The sequence below is a fragment of the Ruditapes philippinarum genome, unplaced genomic scaffold (genome assembly GCF_026571515.1).
Source record: "Ruditapes philippinarum isolate M1 unplaced genomic scaffold, ASM2657151v2 ctg178_1_1_1_1, whole genome shotgun sequence".
NCBI classification, from domain to species: domain Eukaryota; kingdom Metazoa; phylum Mollusca; class Bivalvia; order Venerida; family Veneridae; genus Ruditapes; species Ruditapes philippinarum.
Window position 1 is genome coordinate 203,630 of NW_026857426.1, and position 23,605 is coordinate 227,234.

Below are 23,605 nucleotides of genomic sequence, written 5' to 3' on the forward strand. Positions count from 1 at the left end.
CGTCCATATGAATGTACAAGGCGGCGTACATCTGTCATTTGAGCAAGAGAAGGTGTATAGCTGTTTCATGACCATTTAATTCTTCTTATTATTATGCTACAACAAATAAATTGCGACACTTTTTCATGTTATAAATATTCATGATTATATATTCATGTCATTTCTGAAACCCGACTAAATATGTTTGGACTATTATATCAAGTTACACCCTAATAAATATTTGAAACATTGAGGATCCGTTCGTATGAAATAAGAGATTAGCAAAAATGTAGAAAGGGACAACTCTGTGACAATAGTTCGTCATTGATTCCTGTAATATAACAGTATTTAGTATTGAATACCGTTATACTCGGTGCTATGGGCTTGAGAGATGCGGTATTTTTTACCTATCATTAACACACCAAATAAAAAAAGATTTTATTTCTTCTTTAATGTTTTGTTTGTTTGTGTTTGTGTTTTTGTTTTCTTTCTTTTTAAGTAATAATCTCCCGGATCTAGTATATGACTTTTGGACAGAAATGTAAATGAGTTAATTATGATTCGTTGCAAATATAGGTTTATTTATTTCTCGTATTTACAGTTGCAAGCCTCTAGGGGTAATATCATGCATTAAATCACACACTTTTTCTTGCATGTAAATGAAATAACTGATAGAACAACGTCTCCGCTTTTCGCTTGAAAAAATTGCAAGAATACGGTTTCTTAGAATAACCACAAGGTAATATTTCTTAACCTTTACTCTTTCCATCACTCTTAAGCTTCTTACAGCAACAAAACAAACAAAATAAACTGAGGTTTTGATAAAAACAAGTGCACGAGTTGATATTAAAGGCTCATTATGCCTCAGAAAATGAAAAAAATGTTTCATTCTTTAGAAAGTAAAAGTATGAAAGTTATAATGTTTAAATAGTCGTTTCAGAGTATGTTAGATGCCTTTCGTCTGAAAAAGAAAGTAGCACTGAATTTGAAATAATTTGTCATTAAAGTAGCGAAATGTAAACGATGTAGTATGTTGACTTCCATACATAGTACTTAACCCTATAACTGCTCTTATTGCCAAAAGGCAAGAGAAGCAAAAGGTCGTTCAGATTATTGGCCAATCAATAGCTTTTTGGGAACAATAACATAAGACCAAAAATAAAAATATTTTTGAAAATACAAATAAAAGTATTTGTGGGGCACAATGGACCTTAAAGCTCCTTATAGAGAAAGTTTTTTCATTTATTTGTTTTGATTTTACTTAGGAAACCGTGCAGTTCCGATATCCAGACTGCAATTTAATGTACAATGTATATCATTCACTATGATTCCTTAGTTTTGCATCATGTTAGTTAGCAGCCATGTTACAATATTACGTTCATTTTAATTATGTAAATATATACCAAGTTTTGCAATTTGTATATAAGGACAAGTAGAACAAACATCTACAATTCAGTTTGATTGATGACATGTTAATACTTCATAACACATTCATGTGTTTAAATAGAAAAATAATCAGGACATTTTTGGAGCAAATGTAGGATGTCAAATTGCTTGTCATTTCTTAGTTCGTTATTATATTTATAATGAAAGTTAATGAGTTATATCCATTTTAAACGATTTAATGTTTACTCTAAAATCATGTTTGGTCTTTAAGAAAACTAGAATTTTTACATTTTTAATTATGTAAGGCAGATCTTAGAATATTTTGATAGATATATTCAAGTCATACGATTCCGAGCAAGGTCTAAATATATTTATTAGGAAGTTATTCCTATTACATGTATTATGATTTCCCAGTATTTAACTGGGTCTGAAGTCAGACCACATAAGATTTCGTAGAAGCCATTTCTAAATAAAATTTGGGTAAATGCATTTTGAATATTACCTGTTAAATTCAAGCTACTTTTCCATGAGAAATTTTATATTAGGCAATTACAGAAACTTATAACGAATAAAACTTGATAATAATTGATGCTGCTCGTGATGACATTTTTGTACATGCATACATTCCAACAAGAATTACGAATCATATTATATCTATAAACTTGTTTAGAGTACAATTAATGTCATCTTATTAGAGTATATATATCAAATATATATCATATGACTTGCATTCATTTTAGTGTTGCTAAGATACATCAGGAAATTCTATTATGTTCGTTGGTTCTAGTCCCAAAGTACGCCCATAATTACCTTCCCTCAAGTTTTCTTTACAATCTATAGACATTACAAAAAACAACAACAACAACACAAAACACGCATATTTAACATGTCAATACACACGAGAACAATGCACATACTTGTAAATGAACATGACAGTTCAGTGGTGCACGGTTAAATCGCTATGACAACACTAGTTCACCTAGTTAACAGTTTTGACATGGAAATCGTTAACGATGCTTGAGAAAACGGTGGAAGAGAATATTTTGAACAGCATTGTAAGTTAAGGCTGGATAACATAAAATTGATACTTGGTCTGCTGTACTGCCTTGTTCAACTTTTCCACTGATTATCAATTTTAAGATTGAACGGTAAAATCATGGAAATTTACTAGTCAACAATATGGGCCTAGTGTCTGTATGTAGACCTTTCAAACACTTGTGACAATAGATTTGAAGTTTCAATTAATAAAATTAGTAAAATATCGAAGCATGTATCAAAATCAGTTCTAATGTTCACACAAAACCACTTATTACCAATTATGGAGATGGAAAATATCCAGCTCTAAGTAAAAACTTATTCAAATTATCATTTTTGCTTAACAAATCATTAATTTCTGAGGTTTAGGATTTTCAGCCGGGTCTTTATTAGTTTTTCACTTGACTTAACCTGCATTTGCTAACTAAATGGGAAATGTTTTGTGTTTTTCTCATATTATTTTCTTTCATTTCTTTAAATCTACAGTACAGGTAAAATCGGTGCAGACTAAAGTTAATGTAATTATTACAATTAATTTTATTTTTTCTGTCGAAATGGAATGAACTTACGTTAAATGTAGAGACGAAATTGTCCACACAAGAATGAATTAATAAAACTGACAGACGTGAGAAACTATGTAATATGTTCAGGTTCTATTACATTCCATATTAATGAAATAATAACCATCTATTTGTCATATGGTTGACTTCAGTTTGATTCACAAAATATCCTACGTTAACGAAAATCCAATTTTTTATTTAAAGGACAGAATTTGATAATAGTGACATCACAAAGAAATAAATTTGACATTATCAATGAGATAGCAATTAGATAGAAATAATGGAAATCTTAATGATTAATAGATGTAAATTAGATAGAAATAATGGAAATCTTAATGAAGACCCAATACGGAAAAACTGAAAATGTTGCGAGCTTGGTTTGATTGAACCTGCTGATTGACGTTAGACAGAAGTGGTAGGAGCAAACAAACCCCGCCCATGTCCTCAGCAAAATTCAACATTATAACAAGGTAATGATAATCTATTTGATTAAATAACTCAAAATATTCCCAACAGAAGATACAATATCTATTAGTTTGTATACTAATATAGAAGAATTGAGGTCCAACGAGTTCACCTTGTGACAATATAACGATTGAAGCAGAACTATAAAATAACCATGATCAATGAAAATCATACAAATACAATTTATAAAACAAATGTATACATGTATTTGAGGCAGTATGTTTTATTTAAGCGCTAAAAGATGTTGTGCTTTAAAGGTAGCACATATTTATGTTCGTGTTAAGAAAATAATTCTGTAAATTTTCTCAAAACTTATTATGTATTCAAGACAAGATGTGCAAGTACTTTTATGCTTCCAGTAATCATGTGCACTGCATTTCCAACGAAACTGTCAATCATTTCAGATATATTTTCTTCAGCTCGGCTATGTACAGTGTAATTATTGGCGACGCCGGTGAGCGGCGTCGTCTATTATGGAATGCATTATTTGCATGGCTTAATAAAACTGAGCATGCAGCATGCATAAATTTCATAATTTTGCTGTTTAGGGTGTTCTTTTCTCTATTTTAAGGGGAAGTAACTCATGTTTACTAAATTATTTGTTCTTTTCTGTCTATCTTAGGTATTACTTATAATACTATTTTTATTGTATATAATTCACCAGTTGTAAGGTCATCAAAAGCATGTTAATGTTAATGTTAGGATTTCATATTTATTTAATATAAACTTGGAATTATTAATGTTATGTGCATACATGTATATCTTAGACAGTAGTATATTGATATGTTGAGACTTATAATTTTTCTGCATTTAAAGAGATACAGTTATGTCATGATTATTAAAGGGATGAGACTTTCATTTAAAGTTATAAATGATAAAACATGTATTGATTGAAACTGTCCTTAAACTTGGATCAAGCAATATAATTAATAAAGTCTCAAAAATCATATTCTGAATAGTTATTCTATTTTTTTTCTAACATGTGCATAGTTTGAAAAGGACAGCTTCTGTCTTATCTATTTGTAATGAAGGGACACCGGTCTCATCCTCCAGGTCTCCTGAGTCAACCCGACAACAGACTGTACATAGAGTAGATTGTTACTTGCCCTTGAATAAATTTGTGCACTAAATTTATAGTGGGTGATTTGTGCCACATGAAAACCAACATAGTACAAAAAGTAACCGGGCGCCAGATGAAAACATGAAAATACAATCTACCACAAAGTGGTTGGTTTGTTGCATTTTCATGTTTTTGCCCGGTGCCCTTGATGCAAAATTCAAATCAGCCTTCATAAAATTTCTTATGTTGGTCACAGGTTTGAGTTCTGGTCAAGCTCAAAGTTTTTCTCATCCTGTGACTGCATATAAGCATGAGTTCAATTTCCAATGCTCTGTAACATAAGAAATTCACGGACACAAATCGATATAGTGGGGAAATATGTTGTGGTTTAGAACTGTTTCATTATTAAAGAGAAAATGTGTAGCCGGCCGGATAGCTCAGTTGGTCTTCTGGAGTCATGGGTTCGGGTCATGGTCAGGCAGTTTCAGTCAGGGTTTAGAAGTGATTTTTCAATTGACACATGTTTGATTCATTTAACAGATTGCATTATTTGAAAGGGACAAAGGCAGTATTGCATGATACTTTTAGATCTACAAAGGGCATTTGATACAGTTGAACACACTATACTGCACATGAAGAAGTTCTTATTCTTCTTCTTCATGAAACTTCAAGCATCTGCCATATATAATGACATTCTTACATGGTTTAAGTCTTATCTCTGATAGACCGCAGCTGGTGGATGTGGCTGGTACTCATTCTACTACTGCTCTGAGTACCTATAGTGTCCCCCTGATCTTCATTTTAGGTCCTCTTTTATGTCTAATATATGTCAATGACATGTCTTCAACCCTAAGCAATAAGCTTTTATTATAATGCACAGGCACGAGTATCAGACCTGGGAAGAAAAAATATGACCAGATTGATAAAAAAACCTGTGTTCATCTTTTTTTTTGGTTTTTATAAACACAGTTTTTTTTACCAATCTGGTCATCTGGTCATATTTTTTCTTCCCAGGCCCAATACTCGTGCCTGTGATTATATGCTGATGACTCAGGAATCCTTGTGTCTCGTAAAATAAATCTGAATAAATTCTTTCTTATAGCATGAGTCTTATAAGATTGCTTAATTGACTATAAATTGTCTTTGCATCTTGGCAAGACAGAGTCTATTCTTTTTTGGTTTAAGTTTCAACTTAAACTGGCCCTTGCCTCCAGGTCACATGTAATGGTACTGCTATAAAGTTCACATCTTTTGTTAAGTATTTAGGTGCAAATCTGGATCAAATTCTTTTGGCGTCGCCCTTTGATGCTTTGCATCAATACTTTTCTTGTATTTAAACTGTAAAACTTTGAAACAATGTTATTCTGTGTGAATATCGTGCATTTTATAGTGCTGACAATGCTTGGGTGTTATAATAGATATCATAACAAATAAGCGGCGACTCTTCGAAAAATATCTCTTATTTTGTACATAAAAAATTTATTACCCATTTCACATTTTTTAAAGAATGTATGCATTTTTTGAGAGGGTGGGTGAAGAAAAAATCAACATTTCTTATGTAACTTTTATGTCAAATAACTGTTACAATAAATGAATTCTTAAGAAAGAAAATCAATCGCTGCATAAACTGATTTACAAAAAAAAATCTTATTCAACAGCTAAAATTATGTGTTTAACAGGCTTTAAAAAATATTTTTGCTTTTTGTTACTATATATATTTTGAACACTCGGAAGTTTCTAGATTTGACATTTTGACGTTAAATGCCAGTAAAAAGTTTACTATGACATCATTATCGGATTGAAGTAACCTTTTAAGGTAATTATTATATATAAAAGTAATAAAACCAGACAGTAAAATGTGACTGAAACATGTAAGATTTTTGTTTGTTTCATTATCAGTTAGATGAGATATTTTTCCTGTATTATAACTTATTTGTAAGGAATAAAACACATACACACTTCAATAAGATAATACAATGAGTTTTGATCTCATGAATAAGTACCGTTATCATTCATATTCATGTATAATTAAAGTAGGCTTTCAAACAATAGGCTTAAATAAATGAAACCCAAATGATGACATTTAAGGCTGATGTTAAATAACATCTCTACGTGTATTTTAACAACGTTAAAATCCACAAGAACATTTACAAACTGACATTTTATGTCGAGTATACTTCTAACTTTATTGTATCCAGGTGTCTTAACTTTGTTTTTGTACATATATAGTCACTTAAGTCGGATTTGATATTATATATAGTTTAGTGGACATTGACCCGTAGGTCTATATATAAAAAAGTTCATATGAGTTGGTCAAGAATTAAAAAGGACACCATACGCGTGTTATACTCGTATAGTTAAACAGTAAATTGTACATTTATAATATAGAAAAATCAAAACGCAATTTACCTTCTTACACGGTTATAGCAATATATAACCATGAAAAAAGTATATGTTTCTATTCTAAAAGTGGTCTTATAATTTATTGTAATTACTAATTTGATACAATATTCTGTTGAAATTTTAAAAATATGTTAATGTAAAATAACCGAGAAGATTACCAAAATCAATGTTATTTTACAGGTATATTTCTGAGCGCTAATAAATTTTACTATTTCAGCTACTAAAACTATTTTCCATATTTAATTATAATTTAGACAGTTTTCCTATTCATTCTGACCTATATAATACACAGAAAATGGCGAATTGTGTCGAAATTCAGAAACACGTTATAAATGAATGTAATAAATAGTCATCTTTAAACATTTTGGTTAAATAATTTCATTATAAACATTTTTATATTTCGCTTTAATTTTCTATTATAATGTTACCTGGAAACAAATATGGATTTTTTTCCGTAGACAAAAGATAGCAATGTGTGTGGTCGAAGCCGTGTAGAACGTCACGAAAGAACATGTCAATTATGTGATGCTTACGAGCTCGAAGACGAGTATCATTTTGTTTTAATATGCAGTGCTTATGAAAATCTACGTAGGCAATTTTTAAGCGTTATTTTTACATTTGGCCAAGTATGGCTAAATTTATAGAATTACTGCAATCTAAAAGCCATAAAGTACTTACAAACTTATTTTATTTAAAAAAGGCAAAAATCAGAAGAATCGATAACTCTAGAAATCTTTAATAGTATCAGGATGCTGTTTTGATTATATATACTGTGATGTTCTTTATAATTATTATGCTGAGTAAATATTTTGTCAAACAAATTCGATTAAAAGCGAAGTTATGGTATGTTTAGTGATCTTCATTATTCATTTACTGAAGTGATTTATAGACATGAATATATAATTGATAAGTATATGTGATGCATTGCATTGTATGTATTAAATATCCCATTGCTCAGTATTGTATTGACTTTTTCTTTATGTGGTTTTTTTCCCTGTATTGTAAAAAATGTGACCTAAAATTATATGTCATAATGCTTGTTATAACGATGTGCCTTTGTGTGTACTAGTTATGAAATAAACTCTGTTCTGTTCTGTGTTTTTACTTTTTTAGTGTATTTCACAACAGTGTTTACATTTGTCATTGTACTTTAAAGGATTTTTTGTGAAATACACCGGCAAACATAATTGAGAAATACACATATATCGATCGATGTTGATAGCCATTATTTTTGGTTTATTCAAATCAACAATGATTCAGTAATTATGTGATTTATCATTCATGCTATGTATTTATATGAGTTGTTTTTATCATATTTAATTTTAAACTCAATTTGAGTTCAATAAAAATATACCATATCCATCCTTCATAAAAAAAATTATCTGAAAATTTATACACACAATATCCATGTGTACTTAAGCTTTTATAGAAAATGCAATCATGTTTAGCTTAGTAATATATTTGTAAGCACTATCGGTTTGCATGTATATTAATCCAACATTAAGTTAAACACATAAAATGATATTGAAATGTCCATGATTTTTAGCACATCTTTTTGATGCAAAACAAAACAAATCGTATTGAATTGTTAACATAAAATATAGAAATAACCTTGAAATGAAATTGCTTTTTTCTTGAATTTACAAACAATTATATACCAACAACCAACTATTTTGTAAACATTACTTTTTCAGAGCAAAATGGTATGACTCTAAATGTGACTCTAAACACGCCTTGGCAGCTTTTCTTGACTCTGTCGAAACATATGACCCGGATGTTATCATGGGACCTTCGTGCTCAACAGGTAATGACGTCATCTCAGCGTCATCGTATTTCATATATTTCGAAACCCTTGTTTTAAGGACAGACTTCTCTTGTAAACAGTTTTAGGAATATCATTTTACCGTTAAAGAACTAATACTAGTATGTTTCTTTTGGAAGACTAAAAATGTTAAGTTGCATATACATGTATACGTATTTGTACGTTTGGTATTATATTTATTTATATCACATTAAAAGTGTATACTGTATAATGCATGCAAGAGGATAGGTTGCTATAAAATGCTTTGTTGAATCAATTTATCAAACGTAATTCCTTAAAACATATAAGAAGAGTGCCATAAATATCTTATTAGTACTGAATGTCTGAATATTATTATAAACAAACATACTAAATTGCATTGAGTGGTAATCTATTAAAATGCTTTAAAATGTTTGACTTCAACTTCACTTTGATACTTTACCTTATGAAAAACCTTTGTTTAGTGCAGTTTTAACAAAGAATGATTGTTTTTTATGTAAATTTATCATCTATTTCATATGGCAATTTCAATAATTATATATTTCTTTGAAATACCGTGGCACTGTGAAAATGTTTAGAACTACTTTGAAAATTCATAATCTTAAATGGTCTAGATTTCTACTAGTTTTTTTGCTTGTAATTAGGCGTCTTGTCGGTGACCAACTGATAGCAATCTGAAAGCAAACAATCGTGTGCTTGTACACAAAACGCCCTTTGTCAAGTCACGAACATATGTAAAAATATATTTTGCATGTGCAATTTTCGTATTTTAGATAGCAAAAAAGCAACATCAAAAAATCCGAATTTGTTAACAATATATTAATTACTTCGAGATAAAATGACTTTTGGCGCAAAAACTATTATTCAAATGACTCCAGGCTATTTATAATTCAAAATGTATATATTTATTTATGATGACGTAGAAAAATGATAATCTTAAAGAACGCCCAAAAACGATGAAATTAAAAATGTTGGAGGCTCAGTTTAAATGATCCGATGTTCAAAATCAATAAAGACTTGTAAATGTGAGGAATTGTGTGCTTTATTTCTATGTTCACGAAACATAGATTAAAGGGCTAAAGTAACATAACAAACCTCTTATAAACGCAAGTTTATTGTTGTATTAACCTTCTGAATAAGAAGAACGAAAACTTCCACATCTTCGATATAGAACAGAAAGCCAGAAAGCCTTAACATTGCTATGTTGAATATTAGGTGTATGAATAACAGTTACTGTGTCATTTAGATGTTGTTGAATGGATACTTTCAGGTCTTCTTGGCGTTGCACAGATAGGCTCAATCTGGAATCTACCGGTGTTCAGCTGGGTGTCAGACCTGCTCGACTCAAAAGAGAAGGATAAATACACAACTTTGATAAGATTGTCAGGTCCTCTTTATTCTCTTGGTAAGAGCTACAGATGATTCTCTTTTTGTACGCAATTACAGTTTGAATGTAATAAAGAAACCCAAACGGCATATATTGAAAATAAATTGGTTAGATAGATAGGTAGGTAGGGTAGGGTAGGGTAGGGTAGGGGTAGGGGTGGGTAGTGGTAGTGGTAGTGGTAGTGGTAGTGGTAGTGGTAGTGTAGTGGTAGTGGTAGTGGTAGTGGTAGTGGTAGTGGTAGTGGTAGTGGTAGTGGTAGTGGTAGTGGTAGTGGTAGTGGTAGTGGTAGTGGTAGTGGTAGTGGTAGTGGTAGTGGTAGTGGTAGTGGTAGTGTAGATAGATAGATAGATAGATAGATAGATAGATAGATAGATAGATAGATAGATAGATAGATAGATAGATAGATAGATAGATAGATAGATAGATAGATAGATAGATAGATAGATAGATAGATAGATAGATAGATAGATAGATAGATAGATAGATAGATAGATAGATAGATAGATAGATAGATAGATAGATAGATAGATAGATAGATAGATAGATAGATAGATAGATAGATAGATAGATAGATAGATAGATAGATAGATAGATAGATAGATAGATAGATAGATAGATAGATAGATAGATAGATAGATAGATAGATATGATAGATAGATAGATAGATAGATAGATAGATAGATAGATAGATAGATAGATAGATAGATAGATAGATAGATAGATAGATAGATAGATAGATAGATAGATAGATAGATAGATAGATAGATAGATAGATAGATAGATAGATAGATAGATAGATAGATAGATAGATAGATAGATAGATAGATAGATAGATAGATAGATAGATAGATAGATAGATAGATAGATAGATAGATAGATAGATAGATAGATAGATAGATAGATAGATAGATAGATAGATAGATAGATAGATAGATAGATAGATAGATAGATAGATAGATAGATAGATAGATAGATAGATAGATAGATAGATAGATAGATAGATAGATAGATAGATAGATAGATAGATAGATTTATATTCAGTAATAATGGTAACAACATATCCAATACATGATAAAACAATAAAAACAAATATCAACGTAAACGAAATGCACCATATCAAAAACATCATCCCAAGGATAACACAAGAAAGAGAACTTAATCTCTTATTTCCATTGTGGTCCTAAGATACTGATGGTTTTGACAAAGAGAGGCATGAAAATGACTTATCACAGTTTTAAATTGAAGAAAGACAATAGTATACATAAAATTTTCAAATTAAAATAAATGAATAAAAATAATAAATATTAAGACTAGAGGATAGACACCTTTAAAAGAGATAATTACCCATTAAGTAAATGTTTTTAACAGATAATTTAAAATTGTACAATTTTGATTCCATCCTAATAGAAGAGGGTAGTTTATTCCACAATACACATCCATTGTAAGCAAAAGACTTTGATCCGAAACCTTTGACCTTAGGTAGCATATAACACCCACTTTCACTTGACCTGGTCCTGTAAGTATGAACAGAATCTAATGGAATAAAGTTTTCTCCCATATATTCAGGGGCAAGTCCATGTTTTATTTTAAAAACATTACAGAGGACAATTTGATCAACTCTTTTCTGGACAGGTAGCCAATTTAAAATTTTAAAGTGTTCATTATCAATATGTGACCTATAACCAAGATTTAGAACAAATCTTATTAATTTATTTTGTGTGACTTGGAGTTTATCCTTCCAGTATTTAGTAACCCCGGGAAACCAGAAACAACATGCATAATCAAAATGACATTGGATGAGGGCCATAACCAGAAGTTTTTTAGTGTGAAATGTGAGATAATCACGTTTTCTATACAGAAACTTTAACCTTGCATTGGCCTTTTTAATAATAGAACTTGCCATTGCTTCACCGGAGAGAGACTGATCAAGTGTTGCACCTAGATATTTGACATTAGAAGTTGACTGTATATCAGTCCCTTTACAACTGACATGAAGAGATGAACCTGTTTTTAACCTATGTTTAGAACCAAATAATATTGTCTCTGTTTTGCCTAAGTGAAGGGAAAGTTTATTGTCAATTAACCATTGACTGACAGAATGTAGTTCATCTGTCAGTTCTTTTTCAATAGATGACCTATTTTTACCTGCAACAAGAATAGCAGAATCATCTGCATAAAGAAGAAGTTTATTTTTAACAACAGCCTGCATATCATTTACATAAATTAAAAATAATAATGGTCCCAAGATAGACCCTTGGGGAACACCACAAGTAACCCTTTCATGTGAGGAAAAAGTACCAGATACATCAACAAGTTGTTGCCTATCAGACAGATATGACCTAAACCATTGTAAAACATCAGTACTAAGACCAATGGCTTCTAATTTCATTAAAAGGATTGAGTGGTCCACTGTATCAAATGCTTTTTGAAGATCCATTAAAATCATGCCTACAAGATTACCTTTATCCATATGTAGCCTAATGAAATCAGATAGATGTGTAAGACAAGTGTCCGTGGAAAAACCACCTCTAAATCCTGATTGAAATTTATATAATATGTCCATTTCTTTAAGATAGGAAGAAATCTAATCATAAACAACCCTTTCAAAAATTTTAGAAACAATGCTTAATATGGAAACAGGCCTGTAGTTGCCAACTTCAGTTTTATCATTCTTTTTGAAAAGAGGAACAACTGTTGCTGCCTTCAAATCATCTGGTACTGTGCCTTGTATCAATGACAAATTTATAATGTGTGTTAAAGGAAAGGCAATAATAGATGCGCTATCTCTTACAAAACGTGAAGGAATACCATCCAGACCAGTGGATTTCTTCTAACCTAGTTTATTCAAATACTTTATTACACTCTTTTCAGACATCAAAGAAAAAGAAAAATTATTATATATAATTCTTTTTGAAAAATAAAAAGAAGATACAAACTGTTTACCAAAAATGTTTAATGCTGGAGGTAGATTTGCAGTAAGATTTGATGCAACATTACAGTAAAAATTGTTAAATTCTTCAGCAACCTTTTGTTTATCAAAACAAATTTCATCACCTATTTTTAATCCAATATTAATCTTAGAAGATGAATTATCCTTTTTAGATGGTAGACCAAGCTCCTTAAGGGATTTCCATAAGGTCTTTGAATCATTTTTATGATTGTCACATGAATTATTAAAGTGGTTCTTTTTCGCCATAAAAATAAGTTCATTAGCTCTATTTCTATATGTTTTAAAATCCTCAAAATTTTCATCAGTTTTATTCTTTCTATACAAATGAAAAGCTTAATCTCTATCATTTAAACATTGTAAAATTTCTGGACTAATCCATGTTTCAGTACGTTGTTTAATACGCATTTCCCTAACAGGAGCAATGTTATCAACAACATTTAGAAAAATAGACTTAAAAATATTCCAAGCTTCAGATACACAGTCACATAATAATACAGGAGACCAGTCAACTGCAAGTAAAGATTGCTGGAAATCATCCTTATTATAATTTTTCATTGAACGTGCTTTGATAGTTATTTCAATGACAAATGATGAAACTGGGTATCCAACAGTCAATTGTCTGGTCAGACAGAAGGTATGTGCATGCTAGTCTGGCTCTAGGTTGATGTTTTAGGTTTGCTTGCATTCACTGTTACTATAACCATAAAATTATTTAGTGACCATATTTTTTTTATAAATGTAGATTTTTTAAATGTGTGTCGACTTCTGTGGCTGGGTTTTATCGGGCTGCGTTTAAGAAACGCCAATATTGCTCGGCGCTGAGAAGGCACAGGGCATCGGCAGAAGATTTGAAGACCTGGGATGGCGCAAAAGATCAGAACTTGTACTGCGGACCAGCTGCCGATGTCCTGACAAATGCCGAGGGGAGTGGAAGTTCAAAGTAGTATAAGACAACGAGGATGGGCTACCCTTCATATACTGGTAGTCTCAGATTACTGTACATCTAGGTTCTCATTGACAGCCGTACAGTGACCTACTTTTGGCTCAAAATTCATATCTTTGGCTAATACTCCGTGGAAATTACATGGAGGTAATTAAATTAACACTTTGTGCTTCAAAATTAACTTTTATGGGCATGACTGGTGATATATCCGGGGTCCGGTCTCAACAGCGAAAGCTGCATTTTGTGCCCTTACGGGAGGATGGACCCTCATTAAGCATATATTACACACACACACTCCACTATAACACACTTAATCATTACAACACATGTTTGATCACCAAATTAATTTTAATGTGATTCATTACCCACACTTGTGTTTATTATATCTATCTAATTGACAATAGTGATGCAACAAACTTCCGCATGTGGTGCACGCTAATTAGAAGAAATGGTCTTTCAATTTACAAAAATATTCTCCTTTTTAATATAAGTAACACATGTTATAGATTAGTTAGATAGTTTATTCATATATGACGTGTACAAAAATGCACTTGGTTACAAAATACATACATGCAAATAAAATTAAACACCACGTTATCATCAAAGTTTACATTATTAAGTAGCAAAGTGTCATACAATGTTACAAATACATCTTCAGACTGTAATAACAATACATGGAGAATGAAAGGAAATAAAGTTATTTTACTAAAAAGATAGCATTTTTTATGTTTATGTCTGTGATGCAGGGGACAAAATGCAATGTAAATGATTTACAGAAGGGGAAAGAAGATACATATATAAATTCACAAGTTGATAATGTTTGACTAAGAACATATCAAATTTACATTTAGATTTGAAATAAGTAATTTGATGAGTGGTTATAATTTTCGATATATAATTACATTTTTATATATCTTACAATTATAAGTTATATGTAGCTACAGAGTACAATATGTTTGTTTGTTTCTTTGTGAGCATATTAAATGTAAAACGTTAACTCTGCACCTTATCTCGTCCAAATCAGTAAGGTCAGAATCGACAAAAATCTGCGTGGTCCAACCTAAAGATCAAAGTGGTATCGTTACATTAATATGACCTTTAAACCCCATGTGCAAAGCTCCATTTTCTGTATTTAGGAATGTATTTTAAGACGTTAAGGGTTTTTTTTTGTTTAACTTTTGGAAAGAAACAGTTGGCATTCATGTATTTAAATTAAAGTACTATATTTTTATACTTCATTTCATAGAAAGTGCGTTCATTAACTACTTTGACATTAATTTATTTTTGTTTTTACTTGAAATTCATATTTTCGTTTTCCTTGTACGTATTCTTGTTGAACATATCTACTTGTGTTTGTCCCCGGGGTTAGTTATAAATCAGTAGAGCACTCGATGACGAACGAAAATAATGTTTTCTTGTATCATACATGTACTTTATGTTAATAAAGACAGATCAATAAAAATTGTAAAAGTCTTATAAGTATTTTTAATAACATTTCTATTAATAGTAACACACTAAAGCATAATTATGGACTATTTTGTAAACTGCACGCGATGTTCACTTCCAATGTGTTAACACAGTTGCACATTTCCTGTCCTAACACAGCTGTCTATAAAATTCTGTATTAATAAATTGCTCTAAATTTAAATTATTTTTAATATTGCCACTTAAAATACATATGTTTTATGCTACGTAGCATGACATATGTTGTATACACCAAACGCATTTTATCTTGATGTTTGAAATAACAAATTTTGTTAAAAAATTCGCCAAAGATATTTTTCTTATGTCAATATTTAATTATATTGAAGGCAGTCCAAGACATACTTAACGTAAAGTCCGTTGTTGTGCAAAGATTGAAATTTATATACGTTTTGTACAAAATCTTATAAACTTTCCTAAAATACTTTAATCCTTTAATGTCATGTTATTCAATATGTTACATCCATACATATTATAAACAGTCAATTGCAAGTTTCAGTGTATCATGTGTGAGTGTTCTCTTTTCGTCTTGTAAAGTTGTAGAATAAAAATCCGTTTAAATGATTTTACACATCGCACAATTTACAATGTAAACATAAATAACTGACCTATAAATTGCGTTATCCATCGTTAAGGTCGCGGGCATATAAAATAACACATCCAGCTTCTAAATTCAATATACTTAATATCTTAAATGGGAGTCTTTTTATATAAACGTGTACAGTTGCACTATTTCATCACACATTGTGTGTAGTAAAACTGTATTTGATCATACTATTAAGATATGATGAAATGGTCTTCATATATCAAATTTTATTTAAATAACACGAACGGCGTATTTGATGCTTTGAATTAGTCTTGTTACATACAACTTGTATAGAAAATAACATCAAAATATACTCTCAAATACTGCAATGGCTAGAGCTGATATATTAGACAAAAAAGCACTTTTTATGGTTCTCTAAATTTTAATCATTAGGGTTTAAATTAGCCTCGAGCCAAGGGTCTCTCAGTCTGTATTGGCCCAGAGCATGTTTCATTCTACAGGGTTATTAAAGCATCCCTCTATGCGTTCAAATAACATCCTCCAACGAGACATATGTTCAAACTTTTGTATTGAAGAATAATATCTTTTTATAGAAATGGATCTGAAATGGATCTGAAACGATCGAGGGTCAACATGGCCCTCTTGTATGTGACTTCATAATTAATTACAATTTTACTTGTAGCTCAAACTATGCGACAGGTTGGTTTGTATTTCAAATGGCAGAAATTTGCCCTGATATACGACAAGCAAGCACCATACGAGGCGGTGGCCGTGGCCTTGAGAGGAGCAGCCGTGCACATGAACTATACCGTAAAGAGCACACATTATATTTCTGGTGAAACCACTGATGAACACGTTGTATCCATATTAGAACAAATTAAGAAATTTGCAAGAGGTATCATTTTGACATTTTAACCTTTCATTAGCTTTGCGTAAATAAATGTAACAGTATTTTCAGGTATATTGCATTTTGCAGCTACAATTTATTTGTGGAAAATGGCATACATTTGATTATTTGGTTAAAATATTCACACGATATTTTCAAATTTCCTATTCGATGTAAAAGGACATATATCATTTTCCTTTAAAACAGTTTACCAAAGCATCTTTACGAGTTTGAAACAAAAATATATTATGCAACATAAATATAAACTGTCTTGGTAATGTCTGGATCAAAATTAGTAGATATTCAGATCTTTTGTGTTTTCATTGAAAATCTTGGTGGCGTCGTTGTCGAGTTTTTAACGCATTGGACATACTGATTGCGCGAATTCAAATTCCGTCAGAGGCAAGCCGTTGATTCCTTAAGCAAGACACTTTACACTCATTGCTTAGTACTTGTAGTTCCAGGGATTTGATAGTGTGTCTGGCTTTAAGCTAATACCATCTTGTACAATTAAACTAATTAAAATGTTTAAAAACGCCTGCCCTAAATAGATGTTATAAGAGGATTCTATTTAGAAATCACGTTTGTTAAAATACAAAACAAACATGTGTCCACATTGATTCACAAGCCATATGTACTTGCAAGTCACATTGCTTTTTTATAGAGAAACTGTCACCTACATACAATTGAGACCCGATATTTTTTTTAATTCATGTGCCATTTGTAATTTTGTTGTTTTTGTTTACGGCATATAAATCATTATAACTCGGCTTTTTATTGCCGAAATAGGGGGGTGCCTAACCATGCGCTGCCAAAATTGTAAAGTCAAAATAATTATGGTGTGAAATTTGCACATCGTATTGTTTTTGAGATTAGTCTTTGAACGAATATGTCATTTTCAAGTTCATTTTTTCCCTGTTATACATTAGTCCAGCATTATTGTGTCTCTTCTTTTCTCTAACAGAAATTTGTTTATGTTTTATATCGTTGTTTTTTATTTACAGTCATCATTTTTGTTGTACCTTGGCATACATTACGTCGCTACTTATTGCTGGCCCATGAGTTAGGTATGGCTAATGGAGAATATGCGTTTGTCTGCATTCATGGTGATGTAAGTCGCTACAAGAGCTTTTTCTCAAACTTTAATACGACTTCAAATGTTCCTTAGTTCTTTGTTTGTATAAATTTTTCTGCTAGTGCTTCTGCTCTCCTTGATAGAGATACAGGATATCATTTTTTAAATATTATTTTTGCTTTTCTGAGAGGTGCAATGTTATATCATCTCGTGACCTATGACAAAACTATTCTTGCTACGCCACTTGAACATTTTCAAAGTTCACGAACTGAAATTGCATCTTTCAAAAAGAATGAAAATATAACCTTAATATAAGTTTGTTGCAGTTATATACCTGGGATGTGTTGGACGGAAAAATCTTTTCGGACTGGGGATGGAGACGCAATGACGAACATGACGAAAAAGCGCGGGAAATATTCGAATTCGCCATTCACGTAAGTTTTGAAAATAACATTATGATGTATCGAAAAAGGTCAATAAAGGTACAAAAAAGTCACATACAAAACAAAGTATGATGCGGACATTGCTATTAACTTCTGAATAGGCATTTGATTTTCCTTTCATTATGTACTCAATGTCAACTCACCGTATGATCTTGTAAGGTATTCTATACTATTCTATTCAATATTTAGGTTATAACAGTGCCAGTTAAGAAACCTAAGTACGTGGATTTCAAGAACCTCGCTGAAAATGCTGCTATAATTGACCTGACAGACTGGGAGATACCTTTCAATGAAACAGACGTAAGACTAACTACGTTATATGTTTAAAATATATTCATGTAAAGTGATTATCAATTTTGTATTAAGCCTGTGTTGCGTTTCATAGAAAGTCTTAAGACCAAAACTGAGACAATTTTCGTTTTGAATAAAAATGCAGATGAACATCTACATATTGTGGATTGAAGATTGACTTTAGATACACTTAGGACTTCCTATGAAACGCAGCTTTGACTGAAATCTGTGAAAGATTTTTTTCTGGTGACAGCTAGGAAGCTAGTAAATCATTGTTAAGAGAGGTATGATTTTGAATTGTCAATTTTCTGCAACAGCATAATAATCGTAATTTACTCTCGTCTTTTTGATATTCGAAACCGCATTTTGGTTGCCCATATCTGCGATGCCCGATGCAGACCGTTAGTTTCTTCGAGGCAGTTATCCCATTCCAAAGGCGAGTCTGATTCTTTAATACGGCCTGTGTATTTGTTTGGTGTAAAACACGGGCACATTAAACCTCAGTTTTAAGTTTTCATGCTAAAACAAAAACATTGACAACCTCACTGTCTTAATAAAAAGTTTGTTTCAAAGTTTCAAAGTTTGTCTAATTTGATTTATGTCGCGAGATGTTATACACGTGTTTTTTTTTTGTAAATTTGTGTAATATGGTCTATGAGAAACCTTTTCGAATGAGAATAACAATTCATTGGTACAGTTTTTAATGAAATGCAAATATATTCATAATTTGTTTTACACCTATTGAACGTAAAGGATGCAGATGTGTAAACTATTATGAGATTTATACTGTGGTAGTTTTGTCTGAAAAACTTATACATTTGTTAAAAATTTTCAAGCGAGAAATAAGTCTTAACAATTAACAATAAGTCTTTGACAATTACATTAGGATTTATTACGAGTGCTTATAAGCGGAACATTATTCATATGATAAGCAAATTAGCATAATAACATTATAATTATGAGCTCTTTATCAAAACAATAGCATGTGTGAAACAATGTACCTTTTTATAATAACCAATATTTTACGTAACGTTTTATTAAAAAGACGTGAATTCTGCCGGTTCAGATTTGGATTTCATCCGCGGCAGTATACCCTTTTCACAAATGTGTTTTCTGAACGGAAGCCCACTGAGACCGTTTTGAGTGAGAAGATAGAAGACAACAATTCGAACTTAGATTTAAGAACTTAGGTCTTAGTTCTTAGAACTTAAAAGTTCCATAAAGGCGGGAAACACAATATTGACTGCAAGATAGATCTAGTTAACATCTAATATCTAACATCTAAGTTCGAATTGTTGCCTTCTGACTCAAAACGGCCTCAACGGGCTTCCGTACTTACGTACTTTTTAGACTTTACATGCTTATGTTTGTTTCTCCAATTATTGTAGTCGGATGCTTATGCGCCATATTTATATGACGCAATGATGACGTGGGCAACGAGTGTGAATTATACTCTGGAACATGGTGGAAACCCAAGAGACGGAGCACATATATACAAAGTTATTGCGGAGTCCATAAATATAGAAGGTCAATATCATAACAAACATAGTTACTAAGTATTTACCTTACTGTAAACTAACAGTCCTTACTTTTTCAAGTAATTTGTGGGTTTTCTTTTTTTTTTTTTTTTGTTTTTTTTTTTTTTTGTTTCAAGTGTACCTAAAATGTCGTGTAAACATTCCTTCTAATGAAGGACCGAAAGAGTTCTTCATTTAATCTTGAAAGAGGGTCTAAATGTCTTTTGTCTGAAAGATAAACTGATGGCATTCATCATTATGAACGTTTGTCCCATTTAGATTAAAATATTGCAACATATACTTAAGGTCATTTTATGATATTTTCATTATTGTAGTCAGTTCGAACAATAAACCGATATAGTTATGTGTTATTTTAAACAATTAAACCGGAGATAACATAAATAACTTATTGTTCAGGTGTTACCGGGAATATTGTTTTTAATCTTCCCGAGATGGAACGGATGATGAACTATAGAGTGTTGGATATGAATGGCAATGGAACATTCTACAAACTTCACGATTTTATCTATAAGCCGGACTGGAAGATGAAATTTGATTATGTGCGTACACACCTGCTATAATTGTAAAGTAGACTGATTTAACATTTATTTTAAAGTTACTCGTAAGTAAAATATATTAGACTGTGTAATCGTATCTTGATAATATTTAAGTAACTATATTGTATTGACATGTAATCGCAAGGTTTTTTTTCAGGTATTTCTTTCAGAATGATATGAGCAAAACTTAATTGATTTTATTAAGTAAGATTTTTAACAAATGTGTCCTGTGAGTACAAAGTGTTTAATCTTTCTTCGTCCCTTAGATATGTAATAAATATGAAATTTGGAAATCTAACATAGTTTGTCGTTTAAGTTGCCGTTGAACCATCGACAAATATTAGCGTAATTTATCAAAAATTCACTTCAATATTGTAATAATTGTTCTAGTAACTCGGTGTTCCATCACATAAAGTATTAAAGCTTGTATACGGCGATGGGGAGTGGGAGACATTGCACTCTCTTTATTATCTCTCATGAACAGACTAAATTAAACTGAGTCTGCAATTTTCGTTAACTATGTTCCTTTCATTGCCTCCAAGGAATCTCCTCTTTCCAGATATTTATTAAATTTTATGATTATGTGTTACAGGACAATTATGAGATCTTTCAGAAGCGTGGACGCTGGCTTACACCAACAGGTGCACACCCGCCTGATATACCAGTTTGTGGCTTTGATGGCGAAAAGTGTGAAGTAAAAATATACAACAGTAGGTTTAATTGAACAGTACTTTGTTGTTATAGTTGGTTTAATTTATTGACTACTTTTGCTGAATAAATTTATTATTTGAGTCTATCATGTATAGATATAATCATTTATAAAGGGTGGGCGAAAGGATATAATGTAAAAAAAAGGGATAAAGTAATAAGTCATTAATATTCGCATGAAATATACAAAATTTAAAGTTTATTTGTGATTTGTTAGCGTTTGAAACAATTTGTATCGCTTGAAACAACTTTAACTATAGATGGAAACTATGAAGAAAAACGTTAAGTTTTAGATTTTTGAACAATCAAGAAGTTTGTCTAACCAAATATCCTACAATAATATTATGTATACAAATTAAACTTTTCAGACAGTTATAACAGTGCAATAATTGGTGCATCAGTGTCTGCCTCGGTCGTTTTTGTTTTAGCTATTGTTGTTCACATGATGTTAAGGTACTGTACTACATTTTTCATCTTTCCTGTGTCAGTTTTTATGTCACATTGACCTTGTTAATGTTTTATGGCTATTGTGTTGTTCTGGCCGAGTAAGACTAACAAGGCTTCATGTTGTATCATGTCATGCGTTAGCCGACACTTGTTTGAACTATCAATATTATAGGACTTCATAAAAGTCTTGAGCAGGATTAATGACATTCACTGAAATCTCAGCTGTGGTAGAAAGTTGCGCTATCTTCTTACAAACCTGGATAGTGGTTACATACGTTATTCATTTTTACGAAGATGAAATTCATTCCAGCTTTTAATCATAATAAAGTATATAAATCATAGAAACAAAATTTCAATTTTTGACTTAATTAAAATGGTGTTGGTTCTTTTTAATAAACCTTAACGTATGTATTTAAAACTTGCAACATGAATAACTTCTTCTCCATTACGAACAGCTTGAAAGCGTAAATAGATTGTTATAAAGATGCAGGTCAGTTAAAACAACTTGCAGAAATTCATTACATCACGAAATATATTTAAAACTTTAAAAACGACCATGAGTTTTATAAATCATGGTGATATCATTAGGCATATGTAAACTTTATAATTAATACTCCTATAAACATCCTGGACAGCTATATTGATTTATATTATTAGAAGTCAAAAATGTAGCGGGAATAACCGCCGCCTGAAAACCACATTATTTGTCAATATAAACAACGAAATCAAATAAGGGTCGTTTTTTAACTTAAAATTTGTAAATATAAGGCACCAGAGTGAGTAAAGATTTATCAAACAATACATGTTACTCAGTAAATCTGTTTTGCCATCTAAGGCAGACAAAGGACTACTTACATATAGATAATATACCAGCACATTTCAAGTCAAGAAATAAATATGATCGTTTTCATAATACATGACGGCTAATGAATTAATAACATTGAATAACTTGAAATTCTAAAGACGGCGATTAATATTAATTAATCAATCACAATTTACATTCGCATAAACATCCTAGACAGCTGTTTTAATTTATTTCATTACTACAAATTAAAATTGTTAGGGGAATACCCAATGGAAACCAAATTATTCGTCAATGTAAACAATGAAATCAAATGAGGGGGTTTCAATTGAAAATTCCAAGACATGTTACACAAAAAAAATTCTTTGCTATCTAAGATAGACAAATAATTGCTTCGATACCAGTACATTTCAAGTCAAGAAATGAATGCTGTCAAAGCGACATATAAGATTTGTTAATATAACACGCATGTATTTAGTAAAATGTTATCCGTCCATAGTATGCAACTTATCAATTTATATGAGACAGGTGTAAAGAAAACTATGTATTTGACAATCAATTTTTAAGACGCATGTTCGTCAATTATTTTCACAAAACATTTGCTTGGCCTTCATTTGTTATTACTTCATCATTGTGTGATCTGGACACTTCGCCTCAAATCTTTATAAAATGTACATTAAAACGCATTACATGATAATTGTTCACACCTACATTATATTATTTTTTCGTGTTAAAATTGAGTATTAAATATAAAATTTACCCTGCTGAAATTCTGAGAAGCCACGCCACTAATAGTCCAGAGTCTGGTCAGACTGCAATGATGTCTAGGTTTCTTTGCTTTATAAATGGTACAGGCAAGCCACTAGCACAGCTTGTACACT

General features: G+C 31.1%; 1 protein-coding gene across 1 annotated transcript in view; it reads left to right on the forward strand.

Moving 5' to 3' along the window:
* The window catches only part of LOC132749696 (atrial natriuretic peptide receptor 1-like), a 37,271-nt gene that overhangs the window by 4,254 nt on the left and 9,412 nt on the right, over window positions 1-23,605 (forward strand). Inside the window, exons 2-11 of the mRNA XM_060739553.1 lie at window positions 8,583-8,692; window positions 9,960-10,094; window positions 16,681-16,893; window positions 17,889-17,995; window positions 18,286-18,393; window positions 18,592-18,702; window positions 20,082-20,220; window positions 20,628-20,770; window positions 21,360-21,477; window positions 21,844-21,928. Coding sequence (XP_060595536.1) covers window positions 8,583-8,692; window positions 9,960-10,094; window positions 16,681-16,893; window positions 17,889-17,995; window positions 18,286-18,393; window positions 18,592-18,702; window positions 20,082-20,220; window positions 20,628-20,770; window positions 21,360-21,477; window positions 21,844-21,928 — 1,269 coding nt within the window. The remainder of the gene's footprint in view (window positions 1-8,582; window positions 8,693-9,959; window positions 10,095-16,680; window positions 16,894-17,888; window positions 17,996-18,285; window positions 18,394-18,591; window positions 18,703-20,081; window positions 20,221-20,627; window positions 20,771-21,359; window positions 21,478-21,843; window positions 21,929-23,605) is intronic.